This window comes from Cynoglossus semilaevis, chromosome 18 (assembly GCF_000523025.1).
Source record: "Cynoglossus semilaevis isolate Cse_v1.0 chromosome 18, Cse_v1.0, whole genome shotgun sequence".
In the NCBI taxonomy this organism is placed as follows: Eukaryota; Metazoa; Chordata; class Actinopteri; order Pleuronectiformes; family Cynoglossidae; genus Cynoglossus; species Cynoglossus semilaevis.
Genome location: NC_024324.1, coordinates 14097908 through 14121745, shown reverse-complemented (window position 1 = coordinate 14121745; position 23838 = coordinate 14097908). Strand labels below are relative to the sequence as shown.

At 43.4% G+C, this 23838-nt stretch overlaps 1 protein-coding gene across 1 annotated transcript; it reads left to right on the top strand.

Moving 5' to 3' along the window:
* The first annotated feature begins 315 nt into the window (after positions 1-315).
* On the top strand, positions 316-23548 carry nhsl3 (NHS like 3). Its single transcript, XM_025065354.1, is given in 10 exon segments — positions 316-607; positions 1096-1425; positions 16854-17012; positions 17094-17155; positions 17248-17386; positions 17559-17666; positions 17754-17920; positions 18004-18198; positions 18330-21597; positions 22553-23548. Coding segments are annotated over 9 exon segments (4371 nt in total). The 5' UTR covers positions 316-607; positions 1096-1193; the 3' UTR covers positions 22594-23548.
* Positions 23549-23838: the final 290 nt, after the last annotated feature.

The following is a 23838-nucleotide window of genomic DNA, read 5'->3' as shown; positions in this document are numbered from 1 at the left end:
GGATTTATTTGGACTCCATATCTGTCAGACTAATTGTAATGGGTGTCACGTCTAACAAGGACTATCAAGTTTCACGCCGCGACAGAGAAATATCCTGTTGGCTACGGGACGAACAAAACGTCTCCTTAAATGTGTTTAACGTTGTTTCTGATATGAAAGTGCTGACTCATGCTGTTTATTTTGGTTTCCTAGCTGCCATCATGGTTTGCAACCCAGGGGTTCCCCCTCTGAGGGAGACTGGGACGATTGCTCCAGATCCCCGGAAAGGAGGTTAGAACAAGAGACCAAAAAAAAAAAAAACAAACAAAAAAAAGCTTAAATCCCAGCTGTTTGGAACATAGGTAGAAGAAACAGGAAGCCAGGAATGGAGCACCTCGCTCCAAAGAGAGGTGGGCCAAGAGGCTGTCTTTCATACAGAGGCAGGAGGAGGAAGAGGAGGACCGATTGTGCAGACAGCATAGGGTTTTATTCACTGAGCACGCACACACACACACACATACACGAACGCAGACACACACCCACTTACACACATGCTTCGTAAGGCTGTTCTCAGGCTGGGAAAAGAGGGAGCAGGGGAGAAGAGAGGAGAGCACGGCACGTTCTGCAAGTAAGTACAACGTTTAATGGTTACAGCTTGGTGTGACAGTGTGAGAATTCAGAGTGGAGATGATAAAAAATATATGAAGTAAAAACTAAGTCCTGAGCGCAGTTTCCACTGCCGGTTGATTGGATCAAGCTTTTTTGGGTTTCTCCTATTCATCCATACATATTTTAATGTGGATGTGAACCACATGTTTCACACACGCACACCCACACATTGCTCACGTCCAGTTCTCCACCCTGAAGATTCTTCTTTCCAGACACTAAAATGGGAGGATAGACAGACACAGACTGGGTGCAGACAAGAGAAGGAAAAACTTTGGAGGCAACTACTTTCTGTTAACAATGACATAGTTTCAATAGTTGTTGTTTTTTTTTTTTTTGGTAGTGTTGTTATTTCTCCGTCCTCTAGCTGACTTTCATTTTTTATTTTTTTTCCCCCTTTTTCCATCTCACGCTGCGTTGCTCATTCTACTGATCGCGCTGTTGTCCCAGGTGGTGACAGACCAGAAAAAACAGAGACAGCCAGGCTACAGAGGGACAGAGGGGTGGTCATCGTACACAGCTTTCTAGACCCAGGACCAACCTCCACGATGTCCCGGAGGAGGTCTACAGGTGACCTGGTGCCCAGGGACATCACTGAGATACTAGCCAAGGAGGCCAGAGCGCAACGTGGGAAGAAGAAGCCGGGAAGCTCCCTGGGACAGGCCTTCAGCTGGATGAAGGGAAGCAAGAAGAAAAAGAACAGCGACAGTGGAGTGAACAGGACTGGGGCCGCGGCCAGCGTCGCAAAAGTGGGACCTCAGAATCCTGACTCTGCGAAAAGTAAGTGAATCACGGCGTTGCACCACAACACACGAGGAAGATTTCGCCACCTAAAATAGACGACTACAGTTTTAAAAAAAAAATGAACTTTTGGTTTTATTGTTTGACCATGACATTTGTATAAAAATAAATAAATAAAATGCTATTTAATTTGGGTGAAAATATCCACAAACCACTGGTTAGATGGTTGCGTTTCTGACTGAGTGAGCATGATGTAAATTAATATGAGAAGTAGTGTAGTTACACTTCAACACCACAAGTAGGCTCAGGTTTTAGTCTGTCAACAGAAACACTCCTCTGAACATTGTAAAGTTCAGGATTAGCTCGTAGGACGGTCCTCGCTAACAACGTAGCATTTTCTGTGCTACAATTTACCCGAAAGTTTTTTTGAGGAAATTATGAGATTGGATGTTGCTGTAAAGAAGTTGTATAAAGTTTTTACCAAAAAAAAGTATAATAAATCCTGTTTATATTGTTTCTATATTGGTATTTTTTACTTACTTTCACTTCAGCTTTGCAGGCGTTTTACAGTCAGATACATTTCATAACGGTCTGATTGTTGACAGACGGTCTGTATCCGGCCATGCTGTGAACTTCCAGTGTTGACTTTTTGGATTAAGATGAACAAGTTCAGAGGGATTTGGTTATCATTCGGACATCAGTCTGTGACCGACGCGTGACGTGAAAGGAAAAGCACGAGGTCTGACGCGTCGCTCTGATCCCTCTTTTTGTTCGGTGATGCCGTTGCTTGTTCGGCGGCACAAAGCTCGAACCAAAGGCCGCACTTCCTGTTTTTGTTGCAGCTCTGTAACCATCCTTTTTCTTTACACGCGTATACGTGCGACTCCTGTATATCCAGTCATACTCTTTAAATACTTTTCCTTTGTTTTTTTTTTGTTTTTTTTCCTTGTGTCACTGAAAGGTCAGCGCTGGAATTCTGTAGTCTGTAGAGTCATATAGAGGGGGGACTGTGTAAACTAGACAAGAAACAAACAGGGACTTTTAGGATGCTGTGGATCAACTTGTAGCTAAACTCATCATTCCCAAGCAAGCTGTGGTGGATGGCCCCTGTACAACTGTGTGGGAGCCATTATTTTTGTCTGAGGTGGACCACAATCAAAAATGTCCCGGAGCTCTCTGTCACAGATCCAAGCTGCTCCAGAAATGACTCACGTTATGAAGAAAACCGCCTGTTTTTTTGGGGTTTTTTTTTTACTGTTACAATGTAAGAAAGTCTTAACGCGGTGTAGATAGTGTCAGCAGCTGGAAAGTCTTTTTTTTTTTTTTTTAAGAACACACATTTCTTTAGCCAAAAAAAAAAAAATCCAAATTCTAATTACGTTCACCCCTAAATATGTAATATCCTTTCAAGGTTCTTCGACACTTGGTAGTTGATCGTTCACGCAACGATTTTAAATCTCGAAAGTCCGCTACATTTTTCATAAATTCTGCTGAACACTACACAAACACAATGTTATGTGTTGTTTAGCAAAGCAGGTGCGTGTGTGTGTGTGTGTGTGTGTGTGTGTATGCATGTAGGTCAAGGTCTTTCAGAATGTGTTTGGCAGCATTGATATAAGATTAGGGCCCGGAGTTATGCTTGAAGAGAAGAGATTACGATGACTTACAAAGACCCATTCAGCTCTTAGCGGACTCTTAAGGAACACTCTCTCAGTGGTTCCTTTTAATTAGGGCGACTTCTGAACACACACACACACACACACACACACAAATACACTTCAGAGATGCACACATACAAAAGGAGGCTCTTTTTTTTTTTTTTTTTCAGATTCCAGACCTGGCTTATCCGTTACCGCATCTTACTGTTATTTATTCACTTCTCATCCTTGTTTATTTTTTTTTACATTAAAACCGTAGCCGTCGTGTCAGCGCGTCACTGTACAGTCAGTGTTCGCAGGGACATCTGCAGCGCCGCGTCCGCAGCGGTGCGACCGAGCTCCATCAGAGGCTATCTCTGTTTGTGCGTGTCACCGTCATTATGCAGGGCTTAGGGTGGCGCCATAGCCAGCACCGGCACTCATTACATCACCTCCACACACTACACACACACACACACATACACACAAAGATCTGTGTGCATCAACACACCACACACAGGGCCTTACAGAGGCCCCGGCGAATCCCTACTTTGTTCGACGCAGCACAACTTTGAGAGCGCTGAGGTCACGGCCACAATCCCCGGGTTTCCTTGTGCACGTCCGTGTTGTCTCTGTTTTCTGTATTAGCAAAATAGTGCACTTTCAGAGCGCGTAGACCAGTGTTTGGTGGGTTCTGACGAAAATAATATCCTGTGGGGCTCAACCGGCTCTGTCCGGATTCACAGAGAGATGCTTCTTTGTTGCGATCCAGCACTGTTAACTTTCAGTTCTGCCTTCCCTCCTGACATCAAAACTGACTGGAATTAATGCACTGTACAGTCACCCTGAAACACAACGGCTACAGTAGCTGGAATTTTTTTTTTTTTTTAAAGATTAGTACTTTGTTGCCTTCCTTCAGTTCTAGTACGTTTCTATCAGTTTACTTTTAAGGTGGACAGCAGACTTCATATCCAGGTAACTGAAACTAAAATGAGCTTCTCCTGTTTCACGGACCGGCAACCAACCACTGGTGCCAACTCACTACTGGTCACATGACCACCCCAGTCTAATAGAGCGGCTGTGGAATGTTGTTGGGGAAAACTGAGTTTTGCTAAGATCAATATAATACTTCGGACTTATACATACTTACGTATATATAAGTGTGTATTACCGCTGAATACTGCACAAAATGTGTGAACAAGTACTCCAGAATTGGGTTGCGACCCAGACCCGAGAGTCCATGTGTGTGTGCCACATCACAAAACACAGACAGTAATGCAGATTACAGAGCCAGCGGAGTAATTGAAGAGCAAACATCTCATTACAAAACACCGTACGCAGCCTCAGTTCCATTACAGGCCACCGCTGAGAGACAGAGGACGCTGAATAGACGGCCAGAGAAAGGCCGGTCACAGTGAGGGAGGAGTGTGTGAAAGTTTAATGCAGCCTCACACAATGCCCCCCCCCCACCCCCCCCCCCCCCCCCCCCCCCCCCCCCCCCCCCCCCCCCCCACTCCCCTCCTCCCGTCAGTGTCTCCCGTCAGTGTCATTTACCGCTCACACAAACACATGAACACTTTGATGAGCCAGGTAATTTTACCTGCGTAAGCTGATACTTCCAAACCCTCATCCGTCACTGCAGACCTGAAGCCACACGGCAGAGATAAACTTCACCTGGACGACAGCGCTGTGAGGAGCTGCGGGGACAATAACGACAGGCAGCAGGGGGCGTTAAATACCCTCAGCTATAGAAACATGCTAGGGAAAACTGCAGGACAGTCCACGACGATCTGAAGTCACTCGCGATGTGCTTAGATTACGGTACAAGTCAGCGTTAGCTTAGCATCTCAAGGATCCCCTGTGTATCATTTTAAATTATTGCTAAATGTAACGTACATTTAGCATTTAGCAACATCTTTTGCTAATTTGTTGCTTATTGTTAACTATCACTTCGCCTATTATTTTCTCTTAGCTCTCACCTAACCGTCAGGCGATAGAACCACATCCGTCTCGGTCAAAAAGTTCCAAGAAAGATGTTATCATTTCAAAAATCTTGATTTTCTAAGTAAAAAAAAAAAAACGTGTCAAAACGTGTTTCTCAGGCATTCTGCTTCAGCTTCGACAGTTATATATCTATATCTTTGTCAAGCCGCGGCCTGTGCGGTTTTCAGGTTTTTCCACCCCGTAATTCTGAAATGAGAGCACACTTGAAATTTTACACCAAACGGCAGGTCTTGCGACATGCCTCGGTCTGGAGCAGTCAGATTTCTTCATTTTTATTTGCAATACGAAATGGAACCTGATATCAGACAAAGAAGCAGGTTGTAGAAATGCTGCTGTTAAAACACAACTGTCCTTGTTTAGACGCCCGAGGACGTCTACGTAGACCTTTCAGACTCCATTTCTTTATCATATATTTTATGGGGACAATAAAAGGCCAGTCATTAGGAATTCAAGCATGTATTTCAAAGGCATCGCAGCCACAGATTTCGAGCCCGCTATTTGCCTCACAGCTCTTTGGTTAACCCAACGCGTACCATAAACACAGCGGACGCATGAAGGCTGCTAGAGAACGAAATGATTTCTGTTCAAAATCAAAATTCTTTCCCCCCAGAAGTATTGTTTATAACGTCGGAGCTAATGGGTTGTATTAAAGGACATGGGCCCTGTTTGATGTGGTGGAGGGAGCAGCTGGAAGACATCACTGTGGGACAGAGGGAGTGGGAGTCTGTATACACAGGGATATACAACGGATTGACCCTGTGGAGAGAGAGAGAGAGAGAGACAGAGAGAGAGAGAGAGAGAGAGAGACCTCTGTTATGTAACGTTCTGTAATAGACACACCTGCTGGACACTGTTTACCTGCCCTAGATCTGTGTCCCCTCTTTTTGGATTCTTTTTCATTATAAGGAATCCAATTCGTTGTTTTCATAGTGTCAAATACATAAACCAAGGACACACGTGGTGACCTTCAGAGCAGTGAGAACCTCACCCATTCACCTGCATTCAGCAAAAAAAAAAAAAAATGCTGCCGTCAACAAAGCGCACCAACAACACATGGATAAACATCACACATTGTTCGCTGTAGTTTTAAACAGAAACCTCTCTGGCATCGTATGACATCATAGGCCTTCTGGGTTTGTGTTGAGGTCCATCCGTCGATTTTATGGTGTGACTCCAGCTTCTTGCCACAAGAGGGAGTTACTTGTAAACGTAGGCACCGGACTGGAATGAACTTGCACCAAGTTAAAAAAAAAAAAAAAAAAAAAAAATCAAGGTCAAAGAGGTCAATTCAAAGAGGTCAATAGAAAATAGTATGTTTATTATTTATGTACCCTTGCATCTTCTTAGGCAGCTAATAATTTAATAAATACAAATTTACTTTTTTTTTGCTGTGATCCAGTATAAAATATACATATAGAATGGAGAATATAGAGGAAAAATAATCATAATCATCATAGGAGCTGATGCATTCAGGCTCAAATATTATTTGGCACAATATTGTTATTAATGTTGCACAGCAATATTTGCGATTACCGTTGAAAACTGCAGTTTTCAGACAACTCAGACAACTGTTCTGCTCGGTGCGGTTCTGGAGCACCTACATCAGGAGGCACTAAGGCTCCGGGCATTTACACCCACACTCTGCCACATCAATCATGGAATTCCCCCTCGTATCTCCCCTGCACTCAATAAACCAAACGTAAGTCCCTTTCTGGAGGGATTATAAATTCTTCACCAGGCAGCCTAGCAGCTCTCCTCTTTCTCACCGGCCGGCCCTTTTGGTTGGTAAATCTGCCTGCACGTCAGAGGGACTTAGAAGACGCAGAGACGGGAAACAATATGACCGGCGTGGCTGGAAAAACAAGTGCATGTTTTCAATATTCCCTGCAGACGGTGAATGATGGTTAGGTTCTAAAACAGGACTCAAAAAGCCATTATTCTAACCAGGAAAAAAAAAATCAAAATAAAGAACGACGTAGCATCGCTGTCTTCTTAAATGACCATATTCGCTGCCTCATATTGCCCGTATGGCACTATTTAACAGAAGTGATGCTGCCCCTTGGGAATCTGCCTGCTGATCTGAAACCAGAGCCTCTGGCTCAGCATCCATTTCCACGAGACAGATCTGGAATGTTCTCATCTCATCTCAGAGCGAGGCTTTGATCTGTTTGATCTGTTTTTCCTGGCACGTATCGGAGACGCTTTTTGATTTTTTATTCCCTCTTTCTTCGTCTGCGTCTGTATGGCCCAGGAGAGCTGCACCTGCGAAGACCAGACTCTGTGTTACTGTTTATCCCTGCGCATAAACACCTCGGATTTTACTGCTCTCTTTCTGTCAGCAGCTCCACATGACTCTGCATGTGTGTGTGTGTGTCCATGAATCTGCACTTTCTCCATCACCACGGTGTGTGTTGACAGGCCCTGTCAGCTGTACCTGCGCTGCTTTTTCAACAACAACAACTGATCGAGTTGAATATAGAGTCACGCATTAACCCTGAGGAAACGAGGTGTAAATCATTCGTTGGGGCAAATGGTGATAAAAGTGTAGGGAGCGTGTGTGTGTATGTGTGTGTGTGTGTGTGGTTCATTTTCCCTCTGACTAAAAGCACTCAGCTTGTGAGCAAAAAGTAGGAGGTGCACTTTCACACACACACACACACACATATGCATACACACATTTGGCAGTGAGCTTGTCAGTGCAGGATGCTCGCTTCCCCCTGAGCAGCTTGACACACATGATTGGGAGGAGTGTGCGTCGCTCGGAGAACAGGGCCGTTTGTCGAAGAACGGTGTCAGTGGGTCTGTAGACGTGGTTGTGTGTCAGCAGGAGGCAGCGTGTCGGAGGGATTGGACTGCTGGGATTCAGGAGTGCACTATTGACTTCTCCTCAGGGTGTGTTGTAATGCTGGAGAGGAATGGGACTGTAACGTAGCAGGAGGACAAGGAGGCAGAAGTGGGGTAGAATGGGCAACAGCATCCAGAAGAAGAAGAGAAAGAGGAAGGAAGAGAACGAGGATGAGCTCCCTCTGCCATCAATCCCGACCTCCATCAGGGAAAAACCAAGAGGCTTTTGGCTTTTTAGACGGACCAAATTAAAAGCAGGTGAGAAGAAGAGAAGTGACGCGTTTACCATGTTGAAAAAATGGAAGAAAACCGTGGTTGTTTCGTCCGCAGTCATGTGCTGATTGACAACGCCGGCGTTCTAACTTTAGGCAGCTCTGTGGTTTTCTTCTTATTGCACAACTGTGTGTGCGTGTGTGTGTGTGTTTGTGTTTCAGTCTGGAGGCTCCAGTTCAAATGGTCAGATAGAGATTACTTTAGATTCTTGAGGTCGAATCAAAAACAACAACAAACGAAGTACACGCTTTTGGATATTTAATCTAATTCTGGCGAAAAAACAAATATTTATGATTATCTTTTGTTATTGCCAAAATGTTGCAAAAAGTTTATAGAAAACTCCCCTTTTTCTTACATTGGTGCATTAATGTAACATATTATTATTATTATTATTAGACATGCTACAAATCGTCATGAAATATTGTTAATTCGGTTCTGTTTCATCGAATAACTACGCGATTAAAATTCCGTCACGTGACTCTACACATGGCTGTTGTTGTTGTTGCTCCACTTTTGAATCAAATCTTAAAATTCAGCTAACACACGTTTCTGCAAAAAGCAATATAACATTGACTTTATAAATTTTGGTGGTGTCAGACTTCAAATATCTGCCTCTAAATTACACATTACTTGTAATTTAATTAATAACGTGATTACAAACGACACCAAAGTCACTCTTCAGTTACTGTCCACATTCATTCATTTCATTCTGATGCATGAAAAGATTTAATCTTAACGATATATTACTTCTATTAGTCAGTCTTCCCTGATGAGAAGCGAAGCTAAGCTAATCCTGCCCCAGTTGGACGACTCCTCCAGTCACAGCGTCAGATTGACAGTTGTGTGTTTACACCCAGAGAACGGCTGTGTGAGAATTACAACAAATACATCTTGACTTGATTTTCTCTCCTGGTGGTCGATGCATGTTTCTAGGCGTGTGTGTGTGCGTGCGTGTGTGTGTGATGTCTGACGTCCTCTGTTCCTCTTTCTTCACCCGCTCATTTCCAGTACTGTATCCAGAAACCTGGGCCGGGAATGCCTTCCTACATTCCAGCCAATTTTCCTTACGCATGGCCACCCATCCATGCACACAACTTTTCAGAGTGTGTCGAAAGTAGGCACGGCTCACGCTGGCCTTATTTTTTTTTTTTAAGATAATTATAGCTGCTAAAATAGACACAGGTCAAAACAGGAAGTTCAGTAGACCTTAAATGTAGACCTTAAAAGAAATAGCAACACGACCAATGAGATTGCGCTGTTGTTGTTGTTGTTGTTGTTGTCCTTTACAACTATCTAGGTTTTTTAACCACCGGTTCTTATCAGGCCGACACAACATGTTGAGCAGTAGAGAAGCTGTCAGCTGATTTCACTCCTCATGTGATCCTTACTCACCGGATGATGTCAACGTTTTGATGTGTCCACAGGTGGTCAATGACACAGACCCACAAACACACACACACACAGACTACTGCATGTTTCGTATTATTTTGTTCAGACTGTCTGCATTGATTTAGACCATCAAACTCAAGGCCCGGGGGCCACATGTGGCCCCCGGGCCTTGAGGTTGATGGTCTAAATCAATGCAGCCAGTCTGAACAAAATAATACGAAACATGCAGTAGTCTGTGTGTGTGTGTGTGTGTACCGGGCAGTGAAAAAATGTACTAAATTTTTACTAATTTACTTCATTCAAAGAAAATGCAATCACATCCATTTCCTTTCTTTATTTAAAGATAATCTGGAATTATTTTAAAATAATAGTTGTTTATACTCTGATACTAACAGAATAGAATTTGAAACTCATGCGGGCCACACAAAACGACTTAGCGAGCCACAATTGGCCCCCGGGCCTTGCGTTTGATGGTCTAAATCAATGCAGACAGTCTGAACAAAATAATACGAAACATGCAGTAGTCTGTGTGTGTGTGTGTGTACCGGGCAGTGAAAAAATGTACTAAATTTTTACTAATTTACTTCATTCAAAGAAAATGCAATCACATCCATTTCCTTTGTTTATTTAAAGATAATCTGGAATTATTTTAAAATAATGATTCGTTTAAACTCTGATACTAACAGAATAGAATTTGAAACTCATGCGGGCCACACAAAACGACTTGGCGGGCCACATTTGGCCCCCGGGCCTTGCGTTTGATGGTCTAAATCAATGCAGACAGTCTGAACAAAATAATACGAAACATGCAGTAGTCTGTGTGTGTGTGTGTGTACCGGGCAGTGAAAAAATGTACTTAATTTTTACTATTTTCCTTCATTAAAAAAAAATGCAACCCCACCCATTTCCTTTCTTTATTTAAAGATAATCTGGAATTATTTTAAAATAATGATTCGTTTAAACTCTGATACTAACAGAATAGAATTTGAAACTCATGCGGGCCACACAAAACGACTTGGCGGGCCACATGTGGCCCGCCAAGTCGTTTTGTGTGGCCCGCATGAGTTTCAAATTCTATTCTGTTAGTATCAGAGTATAAACAACTATTATTTTAAAATAATTCCAGATTATCTTTAAATAAACAAAGGAAATGGATGTGATTGCATTTTCTTTGAATGAAGTAAATTAGTAAAAATTAAGTACATTTTTTCACTGCCCGGTACAAAATGATCTATGGACTGGTACCATGCCTGGTACAAAATGACCTATGGACTGGTACCGGTCTGCAGACCAGGGGTTGGGAACCCTGATCTATACAGTCTTCCATCTTATTGATCCTCTCCTTTAGTTCTATACTGTATTCTACAAGATTCTACTTCTAAGTCGGTTTGACATCTCTGGTTCTTCACTCTGGATTCTGAAGTCTCTTTTCCACCACCGTAGAACGAGTCTTTCAGTTTGACCTTGTGACTTGGAGGTCATTACCTTCACAGATGTTCCAGCCACCTGGTTATGTCGAGTCCCGTTCGCTGTTCCCACCTCTTCTTCTTCTCATGACGCTCTTTCTTTCTCTCTTTCTTGCACTATTTCTTGAGAGTTACCTTTGTTTCTATTCCCGTCTTTTGTCTACAACTTTCTCATTTATTCGTCTGTGCTGGAGCCTAACTACTAAGTTTGTTAAAGGCCTCTGGAAAGCCCTGTCATTCTTCACGTCTCTCCTCTCTAACTGACACATTCAGTTTCTCAGGACCCGAAGGGCACAAGGGCCGCCTTCCTTCTGCCTGTTTTAATTGCCGCTGTCAATTTTCCACCTGTACCGTCGTGTCCCGGCCTGCTGCGCCGCGCTGTCGCCCCGTGTGTTCTCTGGAAACGAGAGGAGATGTCACCCCTGTCCTCTGTCCTTAACTTCCCCACTTCACGCCCTCCGGCTGTAGGAGCATTTGTTTTCCCTCCTTTCAAATGAGAGGACTTTTGCAGCGGCTTGCAATTGTGGTTCGTCTACATACTCTCACACTAAATGTAGCATGGGAAATTTTTCAGTTGTTGAATCACATCTCTCGGCTACTTTTAAGGTACAAACATTCCTTGTAGACGACCCATGGCCTTTGAGTCAGTCTCAATAATGGAACTTTCTAATTTTGTGATCAAGAAATTCTGTTCTTTAAAAAGATTTTTTTTCTTTCTAGACCGTTTTGTTTTCCAGCAAAAGTATCTTTTCAATCTGTGGTTGTTCAGGTTTCCCATCCATCCAACAGCCTTGGCAGAGGAGATCAACACTAAACTTGTTTCGTCTGATTTAAATCAGATCCTTTATCCTTTTCTCTCTGGTGGAGTTTGCGGTTATGAGTAAAAACAACTGTTTTCACATGGTTTCCATCAATCTATCTATCTATCCATCAGTCTGTCCATCCGTCCACCCATTCATCCATCCATCCATACTGCGTCTCTTTTCCCCCTCATTTCTCTTCTTCCAGTCCATGTCCGTCAATGGCCTTCACTGTAAGTCTCATGACTTCTATCTGATCCTGCTGACTAGTGTAGTGATTAACACTTTAAAGGTGATTTCCTCCGCTCTGTTCTGATCTACCTCCGTACAGTCTAGGTTTGAGAATCTTTAACCCGTCTATATTTAGACAAGATAACAGGAGAGGTTCCGTTTCCTGTTTCATCTGAATGCTATCAGCGGACCGACACGCAGTATTGGATTTGCCCATGCTGTTCGTCTGCTGCTGCTCCTTCAGTTTCACTGTACAGAGAAAAGGCTCAGTGTTTAGCTCTGTAGCGCAGCTCAGACAAGCAGCTTCCTGCATCACTGCTAAAATCAAATTAAAGCATCCCATCATGCCATTAGAGACGGAGAGAGAGAGAGAGACCTACGCTTGACCTTGTTATTTCGATTGAATTGTTCCATTTTTGATGCAACTTTTTTTTTCTAACGTTAGGATTTATTTCAGCGTCTGCTGCCTGTTGTTAAATGTGGATCCAAATTCAAAGTTAATAAAGTTATCGCTTGATGAAAGAGCAATTTGCACTGATCTGGTTTAATATGTTACTAATATCGCATCCTGCCAGTTTGTATTTAGCAAGGCTTGGAAATATGGCGTTGAATTCATCCAAAAAGAGACTCTTTGGAAGTAATTTTTACTATGTTTTCTGAAGTTACTCAAATGTATCAGTGCGACATTAGCCATCGCGGCACCTGGCTAACTCCGACATCCCACTGTTGTCACCGCTGACGTAGGCCAAGAAGTGACCGTGTTGAAACTGCGTGTCTGTGCCAAGCAGATGGTGCAGATCTGCTGCCAGACTCAGGCTCCACACTTGGCGGCGGGTTCACCCAAACACACACTGTTGTGGATTTACAAGTGTTTTCCAAGAGCATTAGTCAAAACGGTTTGAATTAGTCGACAAAAGGAAGGCAAAGGGTAAAAGTGAGTTCATCGGCCGGGGATACTGGGACGGGGGAAAAACGCTAATCAAGGGACAGAGTTTACAAAACGGGTTGTTCTTTTTTGTTCGCAGGCCTCACACACTCACAGTCACACACATTGTAGCTGGTAAACACTGATACTTTCCCCGTCCTGGCATTTGTTTTTGAACAGGCGTCTTCTGTCTAAGGCTAATGTGTCTGGTGTGATGAGGATAAAGCCCACAGTCAGATGGATTTAATGTTCGCCTCTCTCTCCTCGGTGCTCGTGACATCAGCAGATAACGCCGTTCCATCTGAACTCGTCTGCTTCCTTCTCGTTAGCTCGTTACACGGACGGCGATGAAAAGCATCGAAGTATTTTTGGCAGCCGAGCAGAAGCTCTGTCACGATAGAACACTTTTTCTTCGCTCCGGGTCGTCTGTGTCACAGATGTGAGAGGCTGGATCACGTGTGATTAAACCCTCGGTGCTGACACACGGTCCATGTACAAAGAAGTACAAGGGAGGATTGTCTCACTGGAGAAACACGCCTGGAAATCATTACAGCGTTACTGTCAACTAAGGACATTTCATTTTACTAACGAGGGAATACAAAGTGTGGTTTGTTTCATTTGCATTACTCTCACTCGGGAAATGTCAGCTTCTGATTGTAAATAAGGGTTTCCTGTTTGTTGTCGTCGCGTGTCTTCGTAGGGAGACATTTGGAGGTTCTTACCAGCTGACTGAGACCATGGGACTTTAGGGAAAAGGAATGTTGGACAAGGTGGAACAAAGGCATCGGACTTGAGGGCAGAGGTCTGTCCTGTTGGGTCCTGCTTAGAAGTTGCTGGTCTCTCATTAACTCGTCAATCATTCTGAATGAGACAGCTAAGGACCAGGGCGACAAGACGTACAACCTGCAGCAGCTGCGCGCTTTTTGCCGTAGTTTGACCTGTATGTTAGCTCGCGCTAACTGAAACACCAGTTTAAGTATTGTGTCTATTTAGACCACTGTCTAAAAATAATTTTTATTTTGAGTTGGGCTAAGTTTGTCTGTTGCCATGTTTTTGTTTTTTTTTTGAAAGACTGAATCCATCATCCCCACGAATGCATTTTCTTTAGGTTTTCAATTCTGCGCTGAACTCATCAGATAAATAAATAAATAATAATTAATCACATATAGACACATACACACTGAGAGATATCACAAAAATGAAAAAAATAGTACATAAAATATTTCATTACGTCTACAGTGCATGGCAGATAAAGTTAGGGATCCAATTGTTTTCCTCGAAAAAAAAAACAAAAAAAAATCACAGGTCCAGATACAGTTAGGGAAACCAATTGTTTTCCTCGAAAAAAAAAACCAAAAAAAAAATCACAGGTCATGTATATAAGAGCCGCCATAGAAAACAAATCAGCAGGCGGCAACAATTAGCTAAAAACCTGTGAGCGATTATTACTGGTAACTGGTAATTTGATCTCACCCTTCCTGTACTATTTAAAATATATATATATATAATATAATATAATGTAATTGTAATTGTAAATCGAATGCAAAAAAAACCCAAAAACGTTTTGTTCCCAGTTTTTGTTGTTTTTTTTCCTTTTTCTCTTTCCGTTTCGTCCTCGGCCTAATGATGCCATGGTTAGGCATTAACTGAAACCACACATTAGCCATTTCCAAGTTCAGCCCAGCAGGACATTAAAAAAAAACCCAAATCTCGTTAAGCTCCAGTGACCTTTACGCTGCGAAGACAAAAGCGAGTAGCTGTTTACCTCCTTCCTCATCAGCGATGAGCTAATACTCACGTGTGGTCACATTTCCTTTCAGTGCATATGTAATTATAAATTAGTGTTAGGGCTTGGTAATTGTTTAGAGTCATGTTTTATGGTAAGCTGGGATTGGTACGTACAGCAAACAAACACATTAAGATATATATATATATATAATACATTATATTATTGTTTATTCTATGAAATTCCTAAATGCCCTAACTTTATATGTGGAAAAAGCAGGAAATAGTTGCTCTCTTTAACCTCCCCTCCAGTGTAACAGCGAGGGCAGTCGTCAGAACTTTCCACTCTGCCTGGGAGAGTCCTCTAAAACAAAGCCCTGTGTATATTTCAAACAGATTCCAGGCACTTTATCAACATGAGATCAGTTTTTAGAAAAATTGCTTTTCTAGAGTCGTTTGCAGTAATTCGGAACGTGTTTAAAACAAATGAGGCGTTTTCAACCGGCTGTTAGACGCTAGATGCTAACAGGTCGACACAGATGTTCTCCCCCTGGTGTGGATTCATGATAAAATCTCAAGAGATTATATTGGAGGGGGGGGGTGAAAAAAAAGTCAAATTCTCTCCTGCAATTTGTAGTTCAGAAAGTATGGCATGTCATTTTGCTTAAGTGCTGCGCCCTTTAAAGCCTCAATTTTCTTCGCCCTCTCCGCCCTAAACCAGATGGTGTCGCAAGAATCACTAATGAATATTTATGCAAGGGTCTTGGTTAACAACGGGGCACACATGCTGGGCCACAGCTCCCAAACGTTGGGAGATTTTCTCAGAACAGGATTGGGTGTGGAAGGAGTTTTGAAGAGAAAAGTGTTGAGAACTTAGGCTAAAACACAAAAACTCAGGGCCGCAAAATGCCAACGGACCTGTGAAAATGACACTGGACAACGTGTCCCACGTGGTCCCCGAATCTGCCGCTTTCACTTGGGTAAAACGTCTTGTATTTCCTAACCTCTGCAGTCTGTCAGGAAGCAGGCGCACTGAAACTCCATCCATACACACAGCGCCGTTAGACACGAGGCAATGTCAGCTATTTATAACTCGCATTAGAACTCTCAGACTCCGGGCAGGAAGGGGAAGCTGGAGGAAAACCGAGATGTGATGGAGGGAGGAGTGGAAGATGAAGAGCGGCCGGAGAGAGTGATGCAGCGAAACGGGAGAGGGGGAACGACATCAGCAGTTGTTCCTAGCGTCTGTGGAGCTTTTTGATCAGGGAGTGGGACGTCGAACCCATCAACTTTGAGGCAATAAAATATCAAAACCAAAACACAGAAGAGTATTTTGATTGGTTCCCTGGAACTCTCTTGTGAAATCATAGACAGAAATGTAATTAAATATAACCAGTGATAATCACTGGTATGTCTGACATGGGTTGGTGGGTTTCCTCGTACTTTTACACATGCTGGTGCTTTGTGGGGGTAGACGCCCTTTGAGGCCAAACTTTGACAGCTGTTTTGCTGGTTGAAGGGGGTTTTCTTTCTCTGACAATGGATTGTGATTTGAAAAAAAAAAAGAGAACCGGCAAGAGCTATGGAGCAACATAGAGGGAGCCGGGGAGGCAGATTCAGGGGGGGGAGGGTTCAAGGAAAGAGGGTATCAGACGCAGGGATAAGACAGCTGGGAGGGACTGCTTTGACTGGTCCCAGATCTTATTGTGCACTTGTCCTTCTTAAGTCATCGAGACCAGGAGGAGAGGGAGTTTCTTAGTCTTCAACCACCTGTTGTCCAACGTCCCTGAAACGTCTTTTTTATTTTGTTCTTCACATTCCGTAATATTCCGTTTCGGCACAGATGTACAGTAGTTATGGTGGTGTATGTGAGGAAGAGCATCGACTCTCTGCTGTCTGTCTTCAAGAAGGGTGAGTGCTGAGTGGACGTGATGGATGTTGCTTTGACTGCGAGGACTTTTGGACTAGAAGCATGAATTGTAAATGGCATTTTAGATACATATTAGCCAATTGTGGCACTTGACTTCATCTTGCCTAAAATGATTCCGTTTTGGAATTTTTTATGAAGGTTGAAATGCGTCTGACAATCTCTGTCCAAGTCTGTACAAACCCACTGTCTTTTTCCATATGAAAAAAGTCTGTACAAACCCACTGTCTTTTTCTTAAAACGCAGCTGGCCTGAAGGGTACTGAGGACCAGAAGAGGTTGACCGTCCACTACACAGGCTCTCAGCACCACCAGGAAAATGTTTTCATTGCGGGCAGCCGACCACAGTACCTGGAAGACCTGCACACGGAGGCCCAGGAGGGTCTGAAGATACTGCAGCAGGAGGGTAAGACACTCTCCGCAAATGGCCGCAAATAACGTCGTGTCGACTGCGTGTGTTTATGCTTTTGTTGTTTCCTTTCCACAGAGCACAAAAATGGAGTGAACTTCGATGACGACGACGACGACGACGACGATGAAAGTATTTCCGTAAGTTGTGCCAGAACTCTTGTGCTACTCTTTTGTACACATTCTCAACCTGACTTACTGCTACTCTGTGTGTGTGTGTGTGTTCTCTTCAGTCCTCCGACACTCTGCGTCCAGAACAGGATACCGGCTCCAAGGACAGAGAAGTCCGTCTGGAATCAGAAGTCACTGCTGAGACCGATGACGCCACAGTAACCTCTCCTGTTCCCACAATGCCTTTGCTGACTCATCAAGGTAAAGAGTAAAGACTCATTTCAAGTTATGATTAAAAACAAACGCAATCTTAAACCATTGAATTATTTCATGAATATAACTACAGTATATGGCTGAATAGGTAATGACCCTGTTCTACTACTTAATCCACTTACTCCTGGGTATTATATGTTTTTTTTTTTTCTGGTTTCAGGTTCTACATTTAAGCCTGTCAATCCGGTGAAAAGATTAGATAAGAGCAGGAGGAGAAACAGGAGGACCACCATTATGGGCATTCCCAACCAGGTTCAAAAAGAGCTGGGTATGTGTACAGTATTTCAATTCTAAATTCTTGCCTAACTCCCTTTGAAGCGACTGTGTTATTGACTGTGATCCATCGTCTTCCCAGCACTGCACAGAAACTCCACCTTCCAGCCACTGATTCCTGAGCAGCTCCCCAAAAAAGACGGAGAGGTCAGTGACAGCCAACCAGGAGTCATCATCATCCCTACAGTTGACGGAGGGACGTCTGCAGCAAAAAGTGAAGGAGCGAGAGTGCACCTTTCAGAGCTGGAGGTACAACTTGGTGATTCATAGAAAGATTCAATCTGGATTTACGGCAGAAATCCTACAGTTTCCAGCTTCATCTTTCTGAACAGGCAACCAAAGATGCACAGCTGCTAAGAAAGCATCTCCAAATGATGTTCCAGAACGAACATCTCAACCAACATGGCTATGAGTCCAATCGATGCTCCAACTCCTCGATGAGACCCAAGTCCCTCGCAGTACCAGGCATGACCACCGCTGCTCCCTTTTTTTCTTCTACAATGTTTAGTGTGCTCCAAGAATCGCAGGTAAAAAAACAACAAAAACAAAAAATCAGATGTGATTTTACAACAAACAACAAAAAATCAGATGTGATTTTACAACAACATTTTGTCAATCTTCCGTCTTCATGACTCGTGTCTTGTCGTTGGTTTCCAAGGGTCCAGTGATGTCCATATCGCCTCAGGCGACTTACTTGTCTACAATCATTCCAAACGCAATCCTCCCCGCTTCGATTGAAGTCATAGAGATAGATCGAACGAGCAGTCGAACGCGTGGCAATAGTATCAAAAATGGAAGTAGCGCTATCAGCAAAAGCCCTTCGATATCTAGAAGATCGGGAGGAGACGACCGTCAAGTATCCCACTCCTGCGACAACTCCGTACAAATGCCTTCATCAGTGTCGGGATCCAACTGGAGTGAGACCCAGTCTTCAAAAACCATCCCTTCCAACTCATCTCCTGCGTCGTCCAAAGGAAGTTCTCGAAGTGACAGCCGTAACAGAGTGGGTCTGAGTGAACAGGATCTCCAGCAGGATCTGGATCACGTCAGCCTCTGCAGCTCAGTGAGCACATTCAGTACCTGCAAAAACAAAGGCGGAAATTCTTTTGGAGTTCAAGAAACAGGTTCGGTGACGGCGGAGGAGGACGCAAAGAACAAGCAGAACTTCAGTCGTAGCCTTTCAGTGATGAAGACCAGACAACCTCCGGCTCCCCCACAGAGGACAAATTCACTTCATATTAATAAGATCAAAAATAAATCCAGGGTTCTGATGGAAACACAAGATCTAAATATTGTTCTGTCAGCAGAGACAGGAGCTACTGCAAAAAAACATTTGGCAAAGGATGAGGTCGGGTTCGTCCCTGGAGGTAATGCTTCAATGTCGAACTCTGCAGGAATTAGACGTCAAGATTTATTCTCTAGTCCCACTGAGAGAGCGTGTGTCAAGATTAAAGAGCCAGAGAAAATGTCCCCCGAAGAGGTGAAGTTCGAACGAACCATTTCCCCGTCCAGCGGTTACTCCAGCCAGAGCGGGACTCCAACCCTGTCGCCCAAAGGTATCCCTCCGACATCCCCAGATAAACAAAGGAAACCCATAAAACCGGAACGATCCACGTCTCGGGCTTCATCCTCAGCGGCCTCACCTTTCTCCTCCCTCACCTCCCTATCATCAAGCACGACCGAAACTGTTCATTCTGACGTTTCGTCGTGAAGCCCAGTTCTTTCTCCACAGGAGATGTCACCCAGGAATAACCAACATCAAGTCACGCCAAAGAATACGAATTCTGACTTCAGAGAGCTACTGAACATCCCACCTCCTCCCAAGGTCAAAGCACCGAGCCCTCCTCCTCCAGAGACTTGGGTTCACAACAGATGCACCTTTGAGTTCCTGTGCGGCCCGTACCCCTTTGTCAACAAACAAACTCCAGAGGGCGCAGTTGTATCGACAAAGACACAATGTGATCCCGGTGAGAAAACAATCGATTTGGTCAAAGAACAGAGGACTTCATTCAAATCTGTCACAGATTCCTCTGATGATAAAGAGAAGTCGGAGCCCTCGATTGCAACATTTCCCACTGAGGTCCCCGGCGAGCTGAAAGAAGACAGAGGGACAGAGGAAGATGAAAAATGTCCAGATGTTCCAAGACAGGAGCAGGGTAGTTCTGCTGATAAAGTGGAATGCAACAAAAATCAAGAAAGGGCTCAAAAGAAACACCCTCCACCTGTGATGAGGAAACCAATAATGCTGCACAAAAGACTACTGGCGTCAACAGAGCAGCCGGTGGAGAAACAGCAGACGGACATCAACGGTGACACACCGATAGTGGACTCAGAGAAAAGCACAGGGACAGACTCACGGAGTGGGGTTATTGCTTCAGTGGATGGGAGTAATAATGACAGCGATACCGTCAGCAGGCTCTCTCCTCCACCAACTCCACCAGCAGCAGACCATCTTACACCTCCCTCGTCAGTGTCAGCGCCTCCAGAGGAACTAGAAGTACAAGAAGAGAACCATAACACTGAGTCTTGCTGGCCTCCTCCTCCTCCGCCGCCGCCTCCTCCTTTGGAAGGGGACTCGGTCTTTGATGGAGGCGATGAGGTAGACTTCCCACCTCCACCTCCACCAGTTCTGACAGAGATTGTTCCAGATGTGGTGGACAATTGCATCAAAAACCCAGACATTCTCAGGGAGTGCACTGCAATGACTCAAGAAACCGGAGAGACGCGTGAAGACCAAAGGCAAGCCGAGACATCTGGAGAGGAACCGAAACCACATCTGCCTGATGCCGTTCCACACTCGGCAATATATGACAACGAACCAACAGTGGAGGCAAATCATTCAGACTCAGACAGTGTTGAGGAGAAACTTCTGGAACGAGGAAAAGATGCAAAGGTTTCATATTTAACAGACGAGGAAACTTCTCTGAAACTTCTGTCAAACAAAGAACATCCTTCAACAGTCCCCGCTTCGATTCCTGGAAATGTTTTCCTGAGACCTGACATATTGAAAACCGAAGATGAACCTTCCCTGGGGCCGATAAGTAACGGCCAAATTGCATTTGTAGTGCCAGCAGCTCCTCCATTACCAGCAGCAAATACGTCACAAGGAGCTAATTTTAGAAAGCAGCCGAATGGAACAAACAGAGACGCCAGGAGTAAGGAACTCCTTTCTCGTCACAAAGGTGCCCCGATCCCTAAAGAAGATGCGAATATACCTCTTGTCACCCCTTCGCTGCTCCAGATGGTTCGTCTCAGATCGGTCAGTGTGACTGAAGACCAAGTGAAAGGCGCTCCTGAGGACAAATCCACAAACCTTGAAGCTCCAGCTAATGAAAACTGCTCTGTCGTGGGAACTCAGAACGTTCCACAGAAGCCAATACGCAAGTCTCTGTCTTTAAAGTCTTCACCTCAGATGACAAAGACACCCATGATGATGATGACCTCCCCCTCCGTGCGCTTACAGGAGGCCATACGCATAAAAACAGCAGCCATGTGTTCGAGAGATGAGCTCCCGTCCAGACTGGGCGTGAGGTCATCCGCCTACAGTTGCCTTAACGAAAAAACACCCGGCAGGTTCGATATGCACAAATGTCCCGCTTCCACGGCTAGCTTTATCTTTGCAAAGAGCGCGAAAAAAGTCGTCATAGAGACAGTGGCCGCCTCGTCGCCTGAAGCCCAGACGGGTCACAAGCAGGGCTTAGAAGTCGAGCCCACGCACATGGCTGAGCGGTCGATGTCTTCCTCTTTGGCCAATGGTGAAGTCAAGTATGAGAAGGTTCCTCCTCCGGTCGCACAGAAGCCAGCACATGGTGGTGTCGGTGCTTCACTTCATCCTCCTGCATGTGTAGAACAGTTGGCCTGCACCGGTGAAGTAAATGAAGCAGCAGAAGTACAACACACAGGAGAAATAACACCGGAGACCACAAGTAAGAGCTGCGGCTAGCAAATATGACATATTCTACCATCATCGTCATCTGTGATTTGGCCATGCAGCTGAAGGACAAAAAATAGTATTAGTATGTATATATACACATATATATGTACATATACATACACATATATACATATATACGTATATATGTGTGTGTATATATATATATATATATATATGTATATATATATATATATATATATGTGTGTGTGTATATATATATATATATATATATGTGTGTGTGTATATATATATATATATAACACATAAGGTACAGCACATCTAGCTAGAGTTGTGGCTTTTAGTGCTGAAGGATCACTGCTGTCCTTGTGTGCTCTGCTGACTGTGAAGATTCCGGGCTGATTTAGTGCTAACCAAAATCAATAACTTGTGTGCAACTCTCTTGTCATGCACAAAAAAAAAAAAAAAAAAATTGCTATGTCAAGCCTTACCATGAAACACATCAGCAAAACACTGCCTTCAGACTCAAACCTTTGATACCCGTGCCAAAGTTAGACCCCTCCCACACAAACATCACCGCTTGGAGCTTCTTTCCTGATGAGTGTGCAAGTACGTGCTTTTAATCACTTTAGAAGTTTTACTATAAAAGTATAAGCACATTACTGACTGCAAAATTATTTAATTTATCATATAACATACCCAAATTACAATGAAATGCAGCATATGTGGAGGAACGATCACACTTTCCACGGTTTATGTCGCCCTCACCTGGTGACTGCTGAGATTAGTTTCAGCATGATAGATTACATGTAATGGTCTAGCAGTTCATATATTGTAAATGGGGTCATAGTACCCTCTGCGGGAGGTTTATGGGATTGCACATACAACCAGTACACAATCGACATTTGTTTTGTTTTCCTTAACTTTTTAGAATATGCACGAGCTCATGTAACTGTATTAACATATTTACTTCTGTCTTCTATCTACAGCTACAAGAGTGACAGCAGACACCATTGAAACACTGTTTTGAATTTTTGGTGGTAAACTGTGGAGGTGGAAGAAAAAAACGAAGGCCCTGAAAGTGGAGACAACTCCCGGCAAGGACTGACAGACATTACTCTCAGTGGTTGATGTGCTTTAAATGTAATCCAAAGCCTTAGCCCGTTCACGGCCTCACCGTACACTTATGCAGAAATATCATGCTCCTAGTTTCCATTTATAGCTTTATTACGGAGCATTTTTTTCTGCACTGTTGTCGTAGCTTCCAATCACAACCCCCCCTCAGGTTCGACAGGTGTAGGTCAGCTCAGATTTAATTATTTGACGCGGGCGAGATCGCCTCCTAGAGGTTCGATTAGGTGGTGCGGACTGCAGCTCAGAGAGTGAAAATGTCTCAACACAATCTCTGTACTTCTTGTTGTTATACAACAGTCTTTCTTCTTTCTTTTTTTAAAAATGGGAATTTAAAACTATTTGCAAAAATTAATACATTTGCGAACTCTTTAATCTTGGCTTTTCACCTATCTTCAACTAACGACCTGAAAAGTATTATGAATTGCACCTATTAAAATAAAAAACAACAGTGAATTTAAAGTAACAAGTTACATGCTTGGATTCCACTAGCGGCACTATCACACACTTTTTTCCCATTAAAATGTAGTTATTTAAAATTGTCTATAACTTAAAAACCACTTGAAGGGCTGTGGTCCTAAAAACTGGCTCTGGATGATTTATACACTGGAGTGGACCTAATCTGGGGTCGGCTTTTGTATCAAATAATCTCTATCTAGATCTTTGTAATAGCAAAACAAGCTAACGTATCTATTTGCACAGAACGCTTTAAAACACCACAAAATCATCAGTAAGTGAATTATGTCGGCTCATACTTCTGGGTCAACGTTGAATTGATTTTTTTTTGTTGTTGTTGATTATAATGCATTGTGTACAGTTATTACTTCTATAAATAAAATTTTAAGTGTACAAAACACGTGTATTTTGAGGTTTTGTCTACTTACATTTGTCTCGTCGGTTTAGGCATTGGATTCCTTAAAACCCTAAATACAAAACATAAGAAAATGTTCATTCTTTCTTTATTTTATTTTATTTTTACAACCCCAAATGCACAGAACCGTCCCTAGTATGTATTGATACATACATATCACACTGCTTTCTGACCACTCTGTGAACTTTATAAGACAAAATGCACCTTGCAAGTAAATAACAAAAAAACTGAACCTTTATTTATTTTTGTGTGATATGTAGAATTACTGATATG